The sequence below is a fragment of the Taudactylus pleione genome, unplaced genomic scaffold (assembly GCF_031769625.1).
Source record: "Taudactylus pleione unplaced genomic scaffold, aTauple2 ptg000609l, whole genome shotgun sequence".
In the NCBI taxonomy this organism is placed as follows: domain Eukaryota; kingdom Metazoa; phylum Chordata; class Amphibia; order Anura; family Myobatrachidae; genus Taudactylus; species Taudactylus pleione.
Window position 1 is genome coordinate 4067171 of NW_028285011.1, and position 15262 is coordinate 4082432.

The 15262-nt window shown below is 40.3% G+C and overlaps 1 protein-coding gene across 3 annotated transcripts in view; it reads right to left on the minus strand.

Annotated features, from left to right (window-relative positions):
- Positions 1-2452: 2452 nt before the first annotated feature.
- TMEM131 (transmembrane protein 131) overlaps positions 2453-15262 on the minus strand; it is a 299432-nt gene continuing 286622 nt past the window's right edge. For all 3 annotated transcript variants that reach the window (XM_088454095.1, XM_088454094.1, XM_088454093.1), the window contains 5 exons: positions 12548-12666; positions 12357-12456; positions 11773-11876; positions 5675-5835; positions 2453-3478 (listed from right to left, as the gene is read on the minus strand). In XM_088454095.1, the coding sequence (XP_088310221.1) occupies positions 3179-3478; positions 5675-5835; positions 11773-11876; positions 12357-12456; positions 12548-12666 (784 nt within the window). In that variant the 3' untranslated portion in view covers positions 2453-3178. The remainder of the gene's footprint in view (positions 3479-5674; positions 5836-11772; positions 11877-12356; positions 12457-12547; positions 12667-15262) is intronic.

A 15262-nucleotide genomic window follows, 5' to 3' on the forward strand; every position in this document is an offset into this window, starting at 1 on the left:
ATTCAAATCATTCATTAAAATCTCAGAGGCATCTGTTTGCTATATAGGTTGAATCTCCCATATCAGTTATTCTAAAAACTGAAATATTCCAAAAACCAAATATTTCAAACGGACATGACACAGACATGTGATGGGTAAGAAATTGGTCCCAAGACTGCCCCTCACACTTATTGCCCTGCTTGCTAACCCTGAAAGGCTTCCTCCAGTCTGTTCCGTGCTCATCTGGAGCCTCACCTCCGGTCCCTCTGCAATCCCCTTGCGGCACATTTGCCACCATCTTGGTTCCCTGCAGCCGCTATACAAATATTCCAAAATCCAGAAAAAGCTTAAATCCGAAGGCTTCTGTCCCAAGCAATTTGGGATGTAGTTGGCATCCCGGCAGTGAGAATCCCAGCACCAGAATCCTGATGACTACAATCCTGACTGTATTAGGGTTAGCTTTAGGGGGAGGGTTAGGCTTAAGCTGCGGGAGGAGAGGGTGGTTAGGTTGTGGGAAAGGTGGGTTGTGGTTAGAATACTTACCTGCATGCATCAGGATTTCTACGGTTAGGATTACGCTGCTAGGATTCTGACCACCGGCATCAGTGCTAGGATCGTGTACCCAACCGAGCATTTCAGATATGGGAGATTCAAACTATTTGGCTGTTATTTAAAGTCTTTCATTTAAAGTGCAGTTTTATACAACCCATGTGCAAAGTAGGTCTTGTCCTTAGAAGTATTTTTACATGTTTGTCTCAAGACAGTAAGCACCGAGGTGAAAAGTAAAAAATCTAGATCCATGCATGGTTGGATTTCCATTCACACGAGAGAGAGAGAGAGAGAGAGAGAGAGAGAGAAGAGAGAGAGAAGAGAGAGAGAGAAGAGAGAGAGAGAAGAGAGAGAGAAGAGAGAGAGAAGAGGAGAGAGAAGAGAAGAGAGAAGAGAAGAGAAGAGAGAGAGAGAGAGAGAGAAGAGAGAGAGAAGAGAGAGAGAGAGAGAAAATGAGAATCACTGTGCCCGGCGTTGCCCACGTCAAGAAACAACCTTATACAGCACCTCCCTCTTCACTCACTGTACCCAATACACAGGCCCCATATCATTCATCTACTTAATACAGTCATTGTCTTTACTTCCTCTGCACAACACACAGCATCTTTACTCATTCTCCTAAATACACATCCCATTTTTCACTCATCATTCCCAATACTCTACTTTGCCCAATTTACAGGCCCATATCAGGCTCTCTCCGTTACTCCCCAATAAACAGTCCCTTCTCTCAATGTATCCAATACACAACCCCCCCCCCATACCACTCACACTTCCCAATTCACAGGCCTCCATATCAATCACCCTCTCCAATATTCACTTACTGTCCTCAATACAGAGGCCCCTCTTCACTCACCTAGAATGCAAATAAACATATAATTTCCCTGTCTGGACTGCTGGTGGCACTGTCAATTTTTACTTTGGTAGTCCCACACTTCTCCCATTACCTCTGCTGGATACGGAGGCAGGTATGAAATTTCCTTTGCGTATTATTTGGGAATATTACATACCTTTCAAATTCTGAAGATTGTGCATGCACTGTCGACCCTATTCCCAAACATGGGGCATGACTTGCCTACAGCAGGAAAGAGACGTAAAATTGGGAATGTCTAAATCAGATCAGTTGGAATGTATGGATATTATCAAACAGAGACACTAAAATTTTACATTGGGTCATGAGTATGCAAAATGCATAAACACCACCCGTCCATCTTTGTCCCCTCTCATTCCGATTCTCTCTCCACGTCACTCTCCCTCTCTCCTACTTCATCTCTTTCCCCCCGGTTTCCAGTCCCCCCCCCCCCCCCAACTCCCTTTACCCTCCTCCACAATGTTGTCCCCCCCCCCCCTTTCCAAGTCAGCCAACTCCAGCTGGGAGTACTGCCAGTCAAACAAGGTTCTAGCTACAAGGGGCAGACAGGACGTGGGGTCAGCCTGCTCATCCTGTGCTGGGATCTCTGACTCATGTTCCGTAGGGAAATATATAGAGCAGTTTCTGGCAGTGGAGGCTCCCAGATGTAGGGCACACACACTATACACACATGCCACCATCCAATCCCAACAGTGCATGTCAGACACACAGTTTACTAGGATATGTTTGATTGTGTTTCATTTAGAAACTGATTTTAAATAAGAATCCACAGTATGCTTAAATTAGTTTCCCTTTTTTATCACTATAAACATTTTTTTTGAATGTTCCCACCAATACCACATTTATCACATGCCTTTGCCAAACCCACACAAAATCATAATCTGCGCCAGCTATACAATGTGAATGAGTGTGAATGATCATGTGTTAAGGATGTCTATACACAATCAGTGGTATCATTTGCATGTATTGTATGTTGAACTATGGTTGTGGAACTGTATTTAGCATGAAGTCTGCAAGACATAGTAGATTAGATATAAAGGAAACACACAAACGCACTTTTAGTGAAAAAAAAGTGCCTCATTTATTTAAATTACAACTCAAAGTTGTATGAATTGCTCAACAAATCCTGTTTTTCCCACAAGATTTTACAAGGAGCATGTAAAATTAAGTTTTTTTTATTTTTCTTAAAAAAATGCATGTGATACAGAGCGCGGAAAGTGCTGAGCAGTCCACGAGGATAACGCACAGGGTTCTTGGCTGCATTTAGCATTTTGTTCATGAGTCAATACAAAATCAGCATTTATAGCCTCAGTCGCTATGTAATGCATTCTTAACCTTTATTACAAACATAATACTTGGGAAATGCGGTCATTTAAAAACAAAACAAAAAACCCTGCTCTTTGGGTTTTACATTTCAGGGCAAGCATACATAGGGCTATTTTGTGGCACGTTCTCAAAATAAATAAAATGATAATGAGGTGGCAATTTGTACCCGTGCTATTCCCTAACATGCCGTTTCCTGACACTTTCTGCAGAATATGTTTATCCATACTCTATTTGCGCAACTTTAAAAAGAATCTGGAAAACGTAAAATAAATGGAACTGGTGACTAAAAATGATATAGGATTTGGAAACGCTTGAATTTGGAATTTTTAAAAATAAATAAAAACCCAACAGGTGATGACGACTGGTAGAAAAGAGGGAAAACAAAAGTTATCTCAAAAATAATTGGCAGATATTGCAGCAACACTCCTATCACCACTGTGAATCTTCGCGTAATCATTAGCTCTCATGTGGGTAATTGGAGTTAGACCAAGGGTCTGAACTTCTCCTCCCGATGGTTGGGGTCCACATTCTCCAGGGGTCATAAGTCTGTCCTGGCATGCTCTCAGGGCTATGAGAAGCAGAAGCTGAAGGAGAGCTGGAGGTGGTACAGGTGCTTTCAGCTCCGATGAGATCAATGCCAGGCAGAGGGCTTGCTGGAGTGGTGTATTGAAGGGTCATGTTTGGATTACTGGACCATATGGAACTGCTGAATGGAGTGGTTGTAGACCACAGACTACTGCTGTTGCCAAGGATGGACTGCAAAGAGAAAACATTGCATCAAGCACGGACCAATTGTGTCACTCATTTGCACAGACAATTTAGCAAAACAACATTTTCTAAAATGTTACAAATTAATGTAAACTGTGACAAGTTTTTCTTGAGTGTATTGGAGAAATATTGTTCAGACACCTGAACATTGCTAAGTTTGTAAACAAAAAACCTGGTGCCTGTTCCACTGGCAAAGCCCACCTCATTCCTAGTGCCTATTACCCAGAATGAGCGTTACAGTTTAGTTTCAAGTGTCAAGAATAAAATAAGACATGTAGGTTTAAACTTGTACAAGTTTAAACCTACATAACAATAGTTTAGACATATTAAATAATTTGCTTTAAATAAAGTAAAAATATAATGCTATTAACTAAAAATGAGCCAGGACACTGTGCCAGTCTATTACCAGGCACCTAATTATGATGATTGATAAAACTCTGCGTCTTAGTTGAACTGAATACCACACGCATACTTGCAGGTGACAGTGAAGTCATGTCCTTATTTTACTTATTTAGAGTAAAAGTAATTTAGACCAAGAAATACAAGGTATATATTCTTTCAGGGCAGAGTTCATTTCATACTGTTTGCTCAACTGAGGTAAAATTAAAATGACCTTTATACTGTAATAAAAAAAATGAGCCCAGTGATCAAATTAACATAACAGTGATAGAATATATGCGCGTCTCCACATGAACAATGTGCTTACTGAAAGGATAGGTGCACTGTCAGACAAATAGTGGAATTCTCTCTTTTACATAGTAACTAAAACACAAAGCAAAGCTGAAATCCGTTTCTAGAAATCTAGATCTAGCCAATGCAAGGCGGGAGGAGCTAAGTGCAGCTCACTTCCTAACCAGCATGTACAGTGAGGAAATGGTGACACCAGCTGCCAGCTTCAGAGTGTTACACAGAATTTACTATGTACATAAGCTGCCATCTGTGGAATTACAGCAACCTTGTGACTGAAACCGGATCAGAGTCCCAGCAGCACACAGCGTGTCATGAAGCTGGGAAAGTGATCTTCTGTAGTGAGCTAAAAGTTGTCTGTCAGGGATGATGTACTGCGTTATCTAAAGAAAACTACCCCCCCTCCCTTCTCGTGTGAACATAAAGATTTTTTACTTTTATCCTTACAAGTGTAATATAACTTAAACCCAGTGCTACCAAACAAGTAAATGTGACTTTACAGTGGACTTGTCACCATTTATAAAAGTGCATTAAGGGTTAAATTAATGTTTTGACTGGTGCAGATCTCCAATACGCCACACGCATTGGCAAATATTTAAATGTTGAATATAGAAATGTACTGTATGCAACACTCACCCTGGTGTCTAATGGAGATAGGGACAGCCCTAGCAGCATTTTACCCCTGCTCTGGCTCAGTTTGCAGCAGAACCACTTTCCTATAGTGTCGGCAGTATTCAGAGAGTCCTGCAGGTACGTGCCCAGGAGACCCCATGGAGTAAAGTAGCACAGTCTAGCTCAAAGAGCTCTGGCTGTAGCAGGAGTATATGCTGACTGGTTCAGATGCTAGACACATTTAAACTACCTGTGCTGGTTAAAGGGACAGGGAGTTTTGTACACTGTCTGCTCCTCTACAGTCCTGATTTAGAGCAAGTGGTCTGGAGGACCCAGCAGTAGGGACCAGCAAAGAGGTGCCGCAGTAGTTACACAACACCGGAAGCAAATGGTAACAGGGGTAGATGAAGGATGGTCAGTAAGAGCAGGTTACCTTCTGTAAGAGGAACAAAGGTGCGAAAAGCAGAACAATATTTATTCTGCAAACTCCTCCCCCCCCTCCCTCCATTTTTCTAGGGGATGTAGTTATGCTGCTGGCGCCGGAATCCCGACCAGTCAGAATCCCGGTGACTGCAACCCAACCGCTGACATCCCAACGGTAAGTATTGGGGTAAGGTGGAGGGTTTGTGGTTAGGCACTAGGGGGAGGGTTAGGGTACTTACTAGTAGCTGTCTGCACTCTAACCCAGTCGGTATGCCAGCATCAGGATCCTGAGCGCTGGCATCCCGTACCCAACCCCTTTCTAGCACCCACTGAAAGGCGCTGGATGAAAAGCTATTTTTTTCATTATAGGTCCCCTTTTTTATTGTGAAGTTGAACTTTAGCAATAAATAGTAACAAAATATCCCCACCATTTCGGAGACTGCTACAGAGCTCTATACTCACAGATGTCACATGGGTTGGGGATCCAGTACTGGTTGGCCAGGTAGGTACAGAATCTACGGCAGGAGTATCCCAGATTGAGGACGTTGATTCAAAATCTGTCCATTTCTTTTGAGACTCATGAGAGTATGTGTTTCGGGGAAACGAGAGTTTGTTAAAAACCTCTGTGATAAGAAGAGAAAAATATGTACTAAGTGCAGGTAGTCCACTCAGACTGCTTGAAAAATAATTTAGTGCAAGATTAATTATGTAACACATAAAAAGGTTTCAAAACATAATGGGAATATATCTCACAGTTTACATAGGCAATTAACACCAGAAGCCAGTATTAATGTAAATTCACAAAGTACACTGCAAATACACTGGTGACTCAGGAGGCAACAAAGTCATTTTTCTTTTCTATTATTCTATTAAAAATGGGCCCATATCAGCTGCAGGGCTTACTTGCGTAGTAGCCCCATCACTGATCATATTCCATACCTTAAAGGCATTATGCAGAACAGTACTGGGGTCCACTGTTATCTTTAAATAGCAAAAACACCAAACCCCATGCACCCACCTCAGAGTTGTAGCCTACTAATGCTGGCTAAAGCCCTCCATTTACCTGGCATCACTGTGGTTTAAGATGCCGGCCCAAATGTAGTAGCCCGTGCTACTTCGGCAATACAATTAAATTTGGACCACAATGTAACACATATGAACATTAGTACGAGTTAAACTGCCCCAATTGTTAGGTATTTGCAGCAAGCATAACCTTTTCCGTTTCTTTAAATTAAGGATAAGAAAGAAAATTGTGGAGGTAAATAAATTGGGAATTGCTGATTATTATAGAAAGCTATTTTTGTTTTTGATTCTATTGTAAGCAAATTCATTCATCCAGGCAATGAAAGAGGTACCATATTTAATTCCCCTCTTAATAAGATTGAATTATAAATGAATAACTAAAGTAAGAAAGTACCCACTGGAGCAGCAAAGTGGGATAACGTGGACAATCCAATTTATACTTTGACGTGTTTCTGTAAGGATGCAGTTAGGTCTCCCAGGAATAAAGATCAGCAGCAGCCATCTTCTACCATTGACATTTGCAAACTTTGTATACTTTCTGATCTTGCACAAGCTGGCAATGATTCTATAGGGATTGCATATATGGAATAGGGATCAGTGCTCCCACGTACACTGCTTCTTTCCTTTAGAGAGGGGGCTGCTATCTACCCATTAGTATTGCTTTTTTTTTCTCTTTTAGACTGCATGTTTACCTGTATTAGGTGAAGCCAACTGCAACCTACAGGCAATAGCAGCAGCTGCAGAAGCATAAAGCCACTTGGAGCCAAATGCAACAACTGCAAAACCAACACTCTTCCACTGCAGTTTTCATGACAGATATTGATATTCTGATACGCTATTCTAGTGGGATGTAGTCAGCATTGCAACGTGCGGGATGCCGACGATCTAAATAACGGTCAGCATGGGGATCCTGGCTCCAGTATCCAGAAGGTAAGTATCGGGAGTTAGGGGAGGGTTAGGCACTAAGGTTAGTGCTTCTGTATGGGTGACAGGATTTTGACTGTCGGGATGCTGCTGTCGGTATTCTCACCAGCGGCATCCCAACCGCCAGGAATCCATACGCAAACCATTCTAATATTAAAGGCTGTCTGAGGAGAATAATGGTGGTAGGTGCTTGATTTATTGTAATCTAGAGAATGATTCCTCAAACACATGCAGCCTTACATGAGAAATGTATATATATTATATATTGGATGGATCTTTTCCAATGTAATTGCGATGTCAAGTGTATCATGTTAACCTTTGCCAGATACATTTATGCATCTGCTTGGGACATACAGCATTTGCTAACAGTTTACAAAGGTTTCAATTATTCCTCAAGGAAATGGCTTGGTTCATCCATCACGGAGTGAATATATGTTATTGATGGAGGAGTGCTCGGCTTCTTAAACAAGAACATTTTTAAACGAACCCATATAGTCCATTTGATCAAATACGGAAAAAAAAATAAAAATAAAAAAATAAAAAGGAATTTTCTATAGCAAACAATTCCAACAAACCCCAGGCTAAGTTAAATGCAGTGGAATTTGCAAACAAGTTCTTCCACCAACGAGATTCACCTATACAGTATGTTAATTCCATTTCACCCATAGCCGTATGGACATCTCTCTGAATAAGCTCACTAGTATAACCTCTGAGTGCGCCACACTACCAAGGAGGGTTAAGTAGATTTGTTTCTAATATAGTATTGGTCCCAACTCTGTTCCAGGTATAGCTAATTGGTCAATAATGTAGGCCAAAACGGGATTCATTTCTATCAGGTGTGTGGGCTTTAAGCGCTCATTGCATGTTATCACTAATGAGCAATGACATATAGAAGAGATACGAAGGACCTCTAGAAATAGTCAGGAGACGATAACATATGAATAGAAAATCAGATAATTGAAACGAGTTAGTGATTTTATTGGCTGAATGACAGAAGAAAGGTGCAATATTTAATCCAGAATTTGATAGGAAGTCACTAAAAGAAGTGGGTAGTGGTTCTCAATCAGCATTCCTATTGGTTGACTGGGGAAATTCCTGTGATAGACATCTGGATATGTTCAACCACATAGAAGGAATATTCAGATAGTGTGTCACATATTACTCTTTTTACAGAAGGGAAGAGTCGTATGGGTTGAAAATGTATAATGCTAGGGATTAGCAGAGGCAGCCAACTTTACAGTCCAAATTTACCCCTTGGAACTAGCTTGAGAAAATGATAGAAATTGCACCATTCTCTTAGTATGAATAATCCACTTATGAAGGAAAGAGGATATGTCCAGTGAAATAATGGACATAATCTGCAATAGAACGTCGGTACATAAGAGGACTTCAGGTGTAACAGGAAACATTCAGAATTGAGGTGGAGCTTGTCCTTGAGTGTAGTTAAGCCCCATACAGAATGGACGATATTTGTGAACGATAACGACATCTTTGATCGATAGATCGTTTAAATCGTCCAGTGTGTATGCACTAAGCGATGAACGCTTGACGATATTCCCAGTCTGTACATGCAGCTCAATCTGGGGATATCGTTAACGTCTGTCTGTTTGCGTTTTCAACATTGTATAGCTTAGTTGCCTAGAAAGAAATGGAGGTATGTATTATCTCAATGTGAAATCAGGGAGAGGAGCAATAAAGGATAAACCGTGTGCAATCTCCTCAGCGTGTGCAATCTCCTCAAGCCAAAAATTTGTAGATATCTATTAATATTTTTTGGGACAAATCTACTTTTAGGCACTGTTAAGAACATTTTTGGTCTCCATAGTTCATAATCGGAATTTGCACAGGCTCCTCAAGTCCAAAATGACACACACACAATATATATATATATATGATTATATATATATATTTACACACACAATCTATACATATATGCACACCCAGAAACAGATATATATATCTATGTATTTAGATATGAATACATATATATCTCAAGATCTATTTTGCAGAAAAATCCAACTATATATTAAGCACTAATCAGGCAGCTTATGCTGACTCATGAAGTTGCCGTATACTACATGTCAGAGTCGCTGCTTATGTTACTTGCAACCTTTCATTGTTACTATAGGTTAAGTGGCTTGCTCACGAGTTAGTAGCCCAAGCATCTTTTTGTGTTAATTCCTGAAGGAAAAACTGTAAATATCGTTTACAAAGACATTGTGATCAATGTCTACAATATAAAATATACATCACAATATTAGATGCCACTACTGTCTGTGTAAAATTAGTTCCGCTGAGCAATAATTATTAAATATATTGGTTTGCCTCCTTAAGGTGTATAATTTTAATTCAAATTCACACAGAAAATAAATTATTATATATATCTATACATAAATCATAATGCTCTGCTCATCTGAACAACAGATCAGAGGTCATCATATACCCTGCAAAAAAACACGATACACTCGTATTGATACAATAAGGGCCACAAAAAAGAGGGAGAGAAAAAAAAAATTCACTCAGACCGTTTGGACTTACATATAAATGACTGAGTCACATGTCATTTCCCTGTCAATGCTCCAGCATAATACTGTATAATGTGTGCACACAATGTGTATTTATAGGAGAATTGAGGGAAAATAAACTGTTAATCCTGTGTGCTCCAGGGGAAACCCTTCTACTTTAACCTATTCACTGCCTTCAGCAAATGGGTTTAATAAGAGTGGGTTACCCCCAACACAGGATTAGAAAGCCGTGCAGTTGCACGGGCTTCTGCTTTCCCACAAGGTAACCAGATCTCCCCTGAAATGTAATCATATTGCAGGAAGAGGTGATGGGTATGCTCAGGGATGAGAGAGCCTGCTGAAATAAAAAAAATTCTGGTGTGAACATGCTCTGTGTGAAATGCGCATAATCGGGGACAGTATTTCCGGGTCCTGTGCTGCACTCATGTGACCAGGCGCCTGTGAGATGCAGCCTTGGATTTACCAGCATTAGCACCACTTCTCAAATTCTGCCTGCCATCATCCCTGCAACTACTGAGAAAGTTTCAGAAAACTCTCTGCATTGTTTTTATTTAGAGGCAATAGCAGATGCAGTACTAGTCATTTGCAGCAGGTAATCCACTAATAGTGCTGAGATATAATTATGGATTTGTGAGGTCTCCCACCTTTCACTACATCATTTTCTCTGGCCTAAATAATATTACAATAATGTTACAATCGTGAAAGTTTAGTAGTTTGGAAAAAATAATTGGCAGCCGTGTCTTAAGGGGTGACACCATAGGTCCTTGTCAACCACAAAGGTGAAAAAATAAATTTCTACCAAACTGAACCAATGTCCAAGTTTTGTTTTAACCCTCAATCTGGCATGACTATGAAATAAATGTTGCTTTGCCCAAACTCCTTGTCATCCTCATGCTTTTGTAATTGGCATGAATCCCATGAAAGGTATTAACATGTACTCCATAATGCCAATATATGTGTGTGCCCATTCATAATGAAGACCCAGAAAATGTGCAAGTTTTGGTGCTGGAGCGAGACAACTACCCTTACTTCCTTAACTTTTTGGTTGAGACTCTGGTTTCGTAAGCCAAAGAAAAAGCCCATTTGAGCAGTTGGGTTCTTTAGTTATGGTATGAGGTTAAATGAGAAACATGACCCAAATTGCCTATTTGAGGGAACCATTGTTTTTCTGCACATGAATATTTCAATGTAACATACATAAAAAGACAATATATACCATTGTGCCTGGGTCTTACCATTCTATCCCAATTTGGACAAAGTACTTGCTCATTTAGCCTCAGTACGCCATGCAGCGTATACTAGCGTCAGGCATTTTTTTTTAGCTGAAAATGCTTCTAATTTGCAATGCAAAGCGACTAGGAAGCACCAGGAGAGACTCTGCCTGGAAGCCAGCCGCGGCTGCTCCTGTGTCGCTCCCTCTCCAGTCACGTCTTCTATAAAGCAGCAGCCGCTGCTCCTGGAAGCTAGCCACGGCTGCTGTTGTGTCCAGCCAGGGGTATCCCTGGCAACTCCTCCTTCCGCCTTCTGTGCAGCTGAATCTGCACTAGAAGTCGAAGCTCCGCCTCTGCCCCCCATGTGCCCGATCACAGCTGGCCACAGTAATTGGCCAATGTGTACAATATAATATCACACTCGCTCTCTCCATACACACACATATAGCTGCCACTCGCTCTGTCCCCCAGATAACTTTTTTTTAAACTATAAAATCTTTTTTTCAAAAATGTCACTAAAATGGTCATTTTTTTTTATTATCACATTATGTAATTAACAGCTATTTAAACGTGATTTTAAGTTGTTTTTTTTTAAATATATTTAATCAGGTTTAAATAGCAAATTATGTAAATAAGAGCTAATAAAAAAAATAAATCGACAATTTTGGGGACATTTTTGGAAAAAATTTAAGCCAGTAAAGTGGTTAATGGTGGTTTTTTCTGTTAGTTTAATTTAAGTTAACTACTTAAAAGCAAAATGTAATCACAAAAATGTGGCCTATTCATTACTCTATGTGAGATTCAATGAACACGTCTTTGTCACAATTATTTGAAAAAAAATAATAATTTAGAATTGCACAATAATTTAATTACTAACCTCCTGTTAAGTTAAAGGAATTGCTGGTTCCAAAGGTAGAGAATGAATTGAGTGGAGCATAGTCAGGGCTGTTGGGACCAGTGATCGGACTCCACAGACCCGAACTAAATATGAAACAAGTGTACAATGAGTATACTCACAACAGTAAGCAATTATTTTAAATTAATCTAGCAGTCAGGCTTATCAAGAGGCTGGTCGTCACTCTCAAATGCCTAAACTGGATGTCATATTAGATATACTGTAAATGATTGAGAGCTACACGATTGCTGTATTATGATTGTTAAAGAGACTGTGTATTGCTAACAGAGCAATTTATTAGCCTTAAAATAAGCCCATGCTGGCAAACTTAAGGGCAGTTTGCAAATATGCACAATAAACAAGCTGACAGCACTGAGGCCAGTACAGAGTATACGTTATTCCAAACTAGGGAAACCATTTCCACTACACTAGCACTACACAAATACCAAGTCACAGTTTTGTTTAAAATGAATGCCCTACTATCAGTAATGTTGCATTACATCATAAACTATGTATACACAAGAACAGTTCACAACATGCAATCATAATTCTGCTTTATTTCTTACCTATCAGAGGTATCACTGTCAATGGAAGGATTATGCGACATACTGATGTTGTTAAGTAAGTCACTTTTAGCAACAGATGATTTTGATAAGCCACTGCCACCTGGTTTAGAACAAAAATAGAAAAACAGAACACTGAGAAAAATAGAAAGACAGGAGAGAGTATGGTGAACTTCATTAGAACGTTAAATTACCTGGATTCTTGTCATATCCTGCAGCTACGGCAGCAAATGTAGGATTGCCATTCCTTCCAGGCAGAGAGGATGCTTTAGTCAGCTTATGTTTAGTGACAGTAGAATTACTTCTTAACTCACTAAAATGAAAGATGCCTTGTTACTTACGGTACAACACCTACATTTCCAGCTGATGTTTTCTGCCCACTTATTAAGCGCAATGGTTTCACTATTATTATAGACAGACTACATGGTTTAAAGCATTTTTTTCCCATCTCAACACTTACTTTACACCACCCTTTGATGCAGCCAGGGAGAAAGCTGACCATACGCTGCATGACTGACTAGTTGGCTGGTTGGAACAACAGCCCTGCAGTGTATGGGAGCAAAACAAATTGTCTGGCTGCCGAAAAATGCTGAAAAAAAACATTTCAAAAAAAGTCTGTCCAACAAGTTGGTTAAATTAAACAGGTTCGATTTAACAAACCTAACAATTACAGTCCAGTGAGAGGGGAGAGTTGGATGTTTTCCCTTCAACATAATGATTTTCTGTTTAGAAGTAGGCAGACACTGTCTTCTTCTGTATGTTAAAAGAAAGTGGAACTATCAAAAAATAAAATTTGTGGGGCTCCCCCGCTTTTTAACTAGCACTGGCACTTTAAGCCCAGTGCTGGTAACCCCCAAATCAGGGGAAGACATGGGCTCCCCGATATTAGGATAGCCAGCACTGGGCTTTGCCATCCTGAGATGGAAGAACCATAGAGTGGGAACATGCAGTGATGACTTCACAGTTAGCATCAGGGCTGGCTTCCCCAAGGAAGTTTTTGATTCCCCAAGAAATGTTTGGCAACCAGGCCATACTGGGACTAGTAATTCAAAGAAAGTGTGTTCATTATATTTTTAATACTTTTACTTCCAGACCATACCCACTGAGCTATACCAAGGAGAGGGGGGACCCCAAACACATTTATATGCCAGACTCCCCTGGGGAAGCCAGCCATGGTGCTAACTGGCCGGGGCTGGTTCAAATCATGGTGGGGACAGCCTACCACCCCACGGTGTACCTAGTCTACTGTTCCACCAGAGCAGGCTGACAAAGCCCAGTTGCTTTTTCTGAAACCATCGGGGTCCCTACATTAGTTTTCCCCCCCAATTTGGGGTAGCCAGCACTCTGCTGAAAGCAACAGTGCTGGTTAAAACTAGAGATGTGCGGGTTCGGTTTTACTCGGTTCTTTACGGCAAATTACCGCAAGTTCGGATTTATTTTATTGGCTATCCAAAACATATGATAGCTGATAGCCAATAAGATGCTGTTTTTGAGATCCGAACATATCAGAGTAAAGCCGAACCCACACATCTCTAGTTAAAACACGACTTTTTGTTATAATTTATTTTTATTCTGTTTTTAACATACAAAAGTGGGCAGACGGTGCCCATCTACTTCTGTGACATCGAAAAATCGCTCAGATGGATAGAAAAGTTGTTCAGTTGGCTGGTCTGAAGAAAAAGTTCATGGCCATTTAGTTGGTCAGACAAGTTGATCAGTTGGTTTGTTGGATGAAAAGTTGGATAGTTTAAGACTAGAATATAAATACAGTAGCTGAATTTACATGTCAATGCATTCAGCTAATGTAATTATGCAGGATTTCTCTATTGCATTCATCCGCTAACAATCTTCGTCTAGAGGCAGAGGGAATACTAACTACCAAAACAGACACTGACAGGGGCACAATGGAAAGGAGTAGGAATCAGAGATGAATCTAGAAAAAAAGCATGAAAGAGGTGGAAAGAACACAGATGAAATAGGTTGATGGCAAGCATAGAAAGAAGGGTCACACTGACAACAAAACGTAGAAGACAGACATGGAAGTGCTACACAAGACAGAGAATACAAGAAAAAAAGTACATTCCAATGTTTGACCGGAATGCTTAAAAACCTTCTCAGGTTACTTATTAGGGATGTGCAGGCTCGGATAAGTTCGGATTTTCCTGCCAAAAATCGGGTCTCAGAAAGAAGCAAAACGTCATCTTTCATGGACAATCATCATTATTCCTGGACAAAAGTCCACGAAAGATGATGTTTGTCCATGAAAGATGACATTTTGGCTCAGACCCAATTTTTGGCGGGAAAAATCTGAATTTGGAGGGAAAATCTGAACTAATCAGAGCCTGCACATCCCTACTTAATATGTACTCGTGTGGTGTAGCTACATAAGAAACCACAATGGGGAGGTGAGGCTCAGAGATCCCTACTGTTACTCCAAGATAGTGTGCGATCCCAGTGCTTTGTATTCGTCCCTTTCTTTGCAACTAAGTAGCAACACGGACTGCTTAGTAGCGATCAAAGGCATTTTAAATCAAAACCACCATATAATGAAAGCACTACACAGCATTCCTGCAGCAATTCAGAACTGGGACATCTGCTAATTAAGTCACGCTGGTGTTTCAAATTTTTAGAGGGCCCAAGATCAGATTTTGCACTGTGCCTAAGGGGACTTCTGTACAACACTGGGTTTATAACAGTAGCCCAAAATAAAAATGTCAAGACAATTAGTTTGGGCTCTCACATCTTGACTTTTGACATATGTCCATTCTGTGTCTGCTACAATATTCTTTATAGATGTAATTACAGTGTGAAAACAGATGCCATCTGCCAGCCTGGATTTTCAAGAAGTGAAGTCTGAGAAATAAGCAAGACAATAACACTGTTCTTATTAGAACATGTTTGGGTGCTGA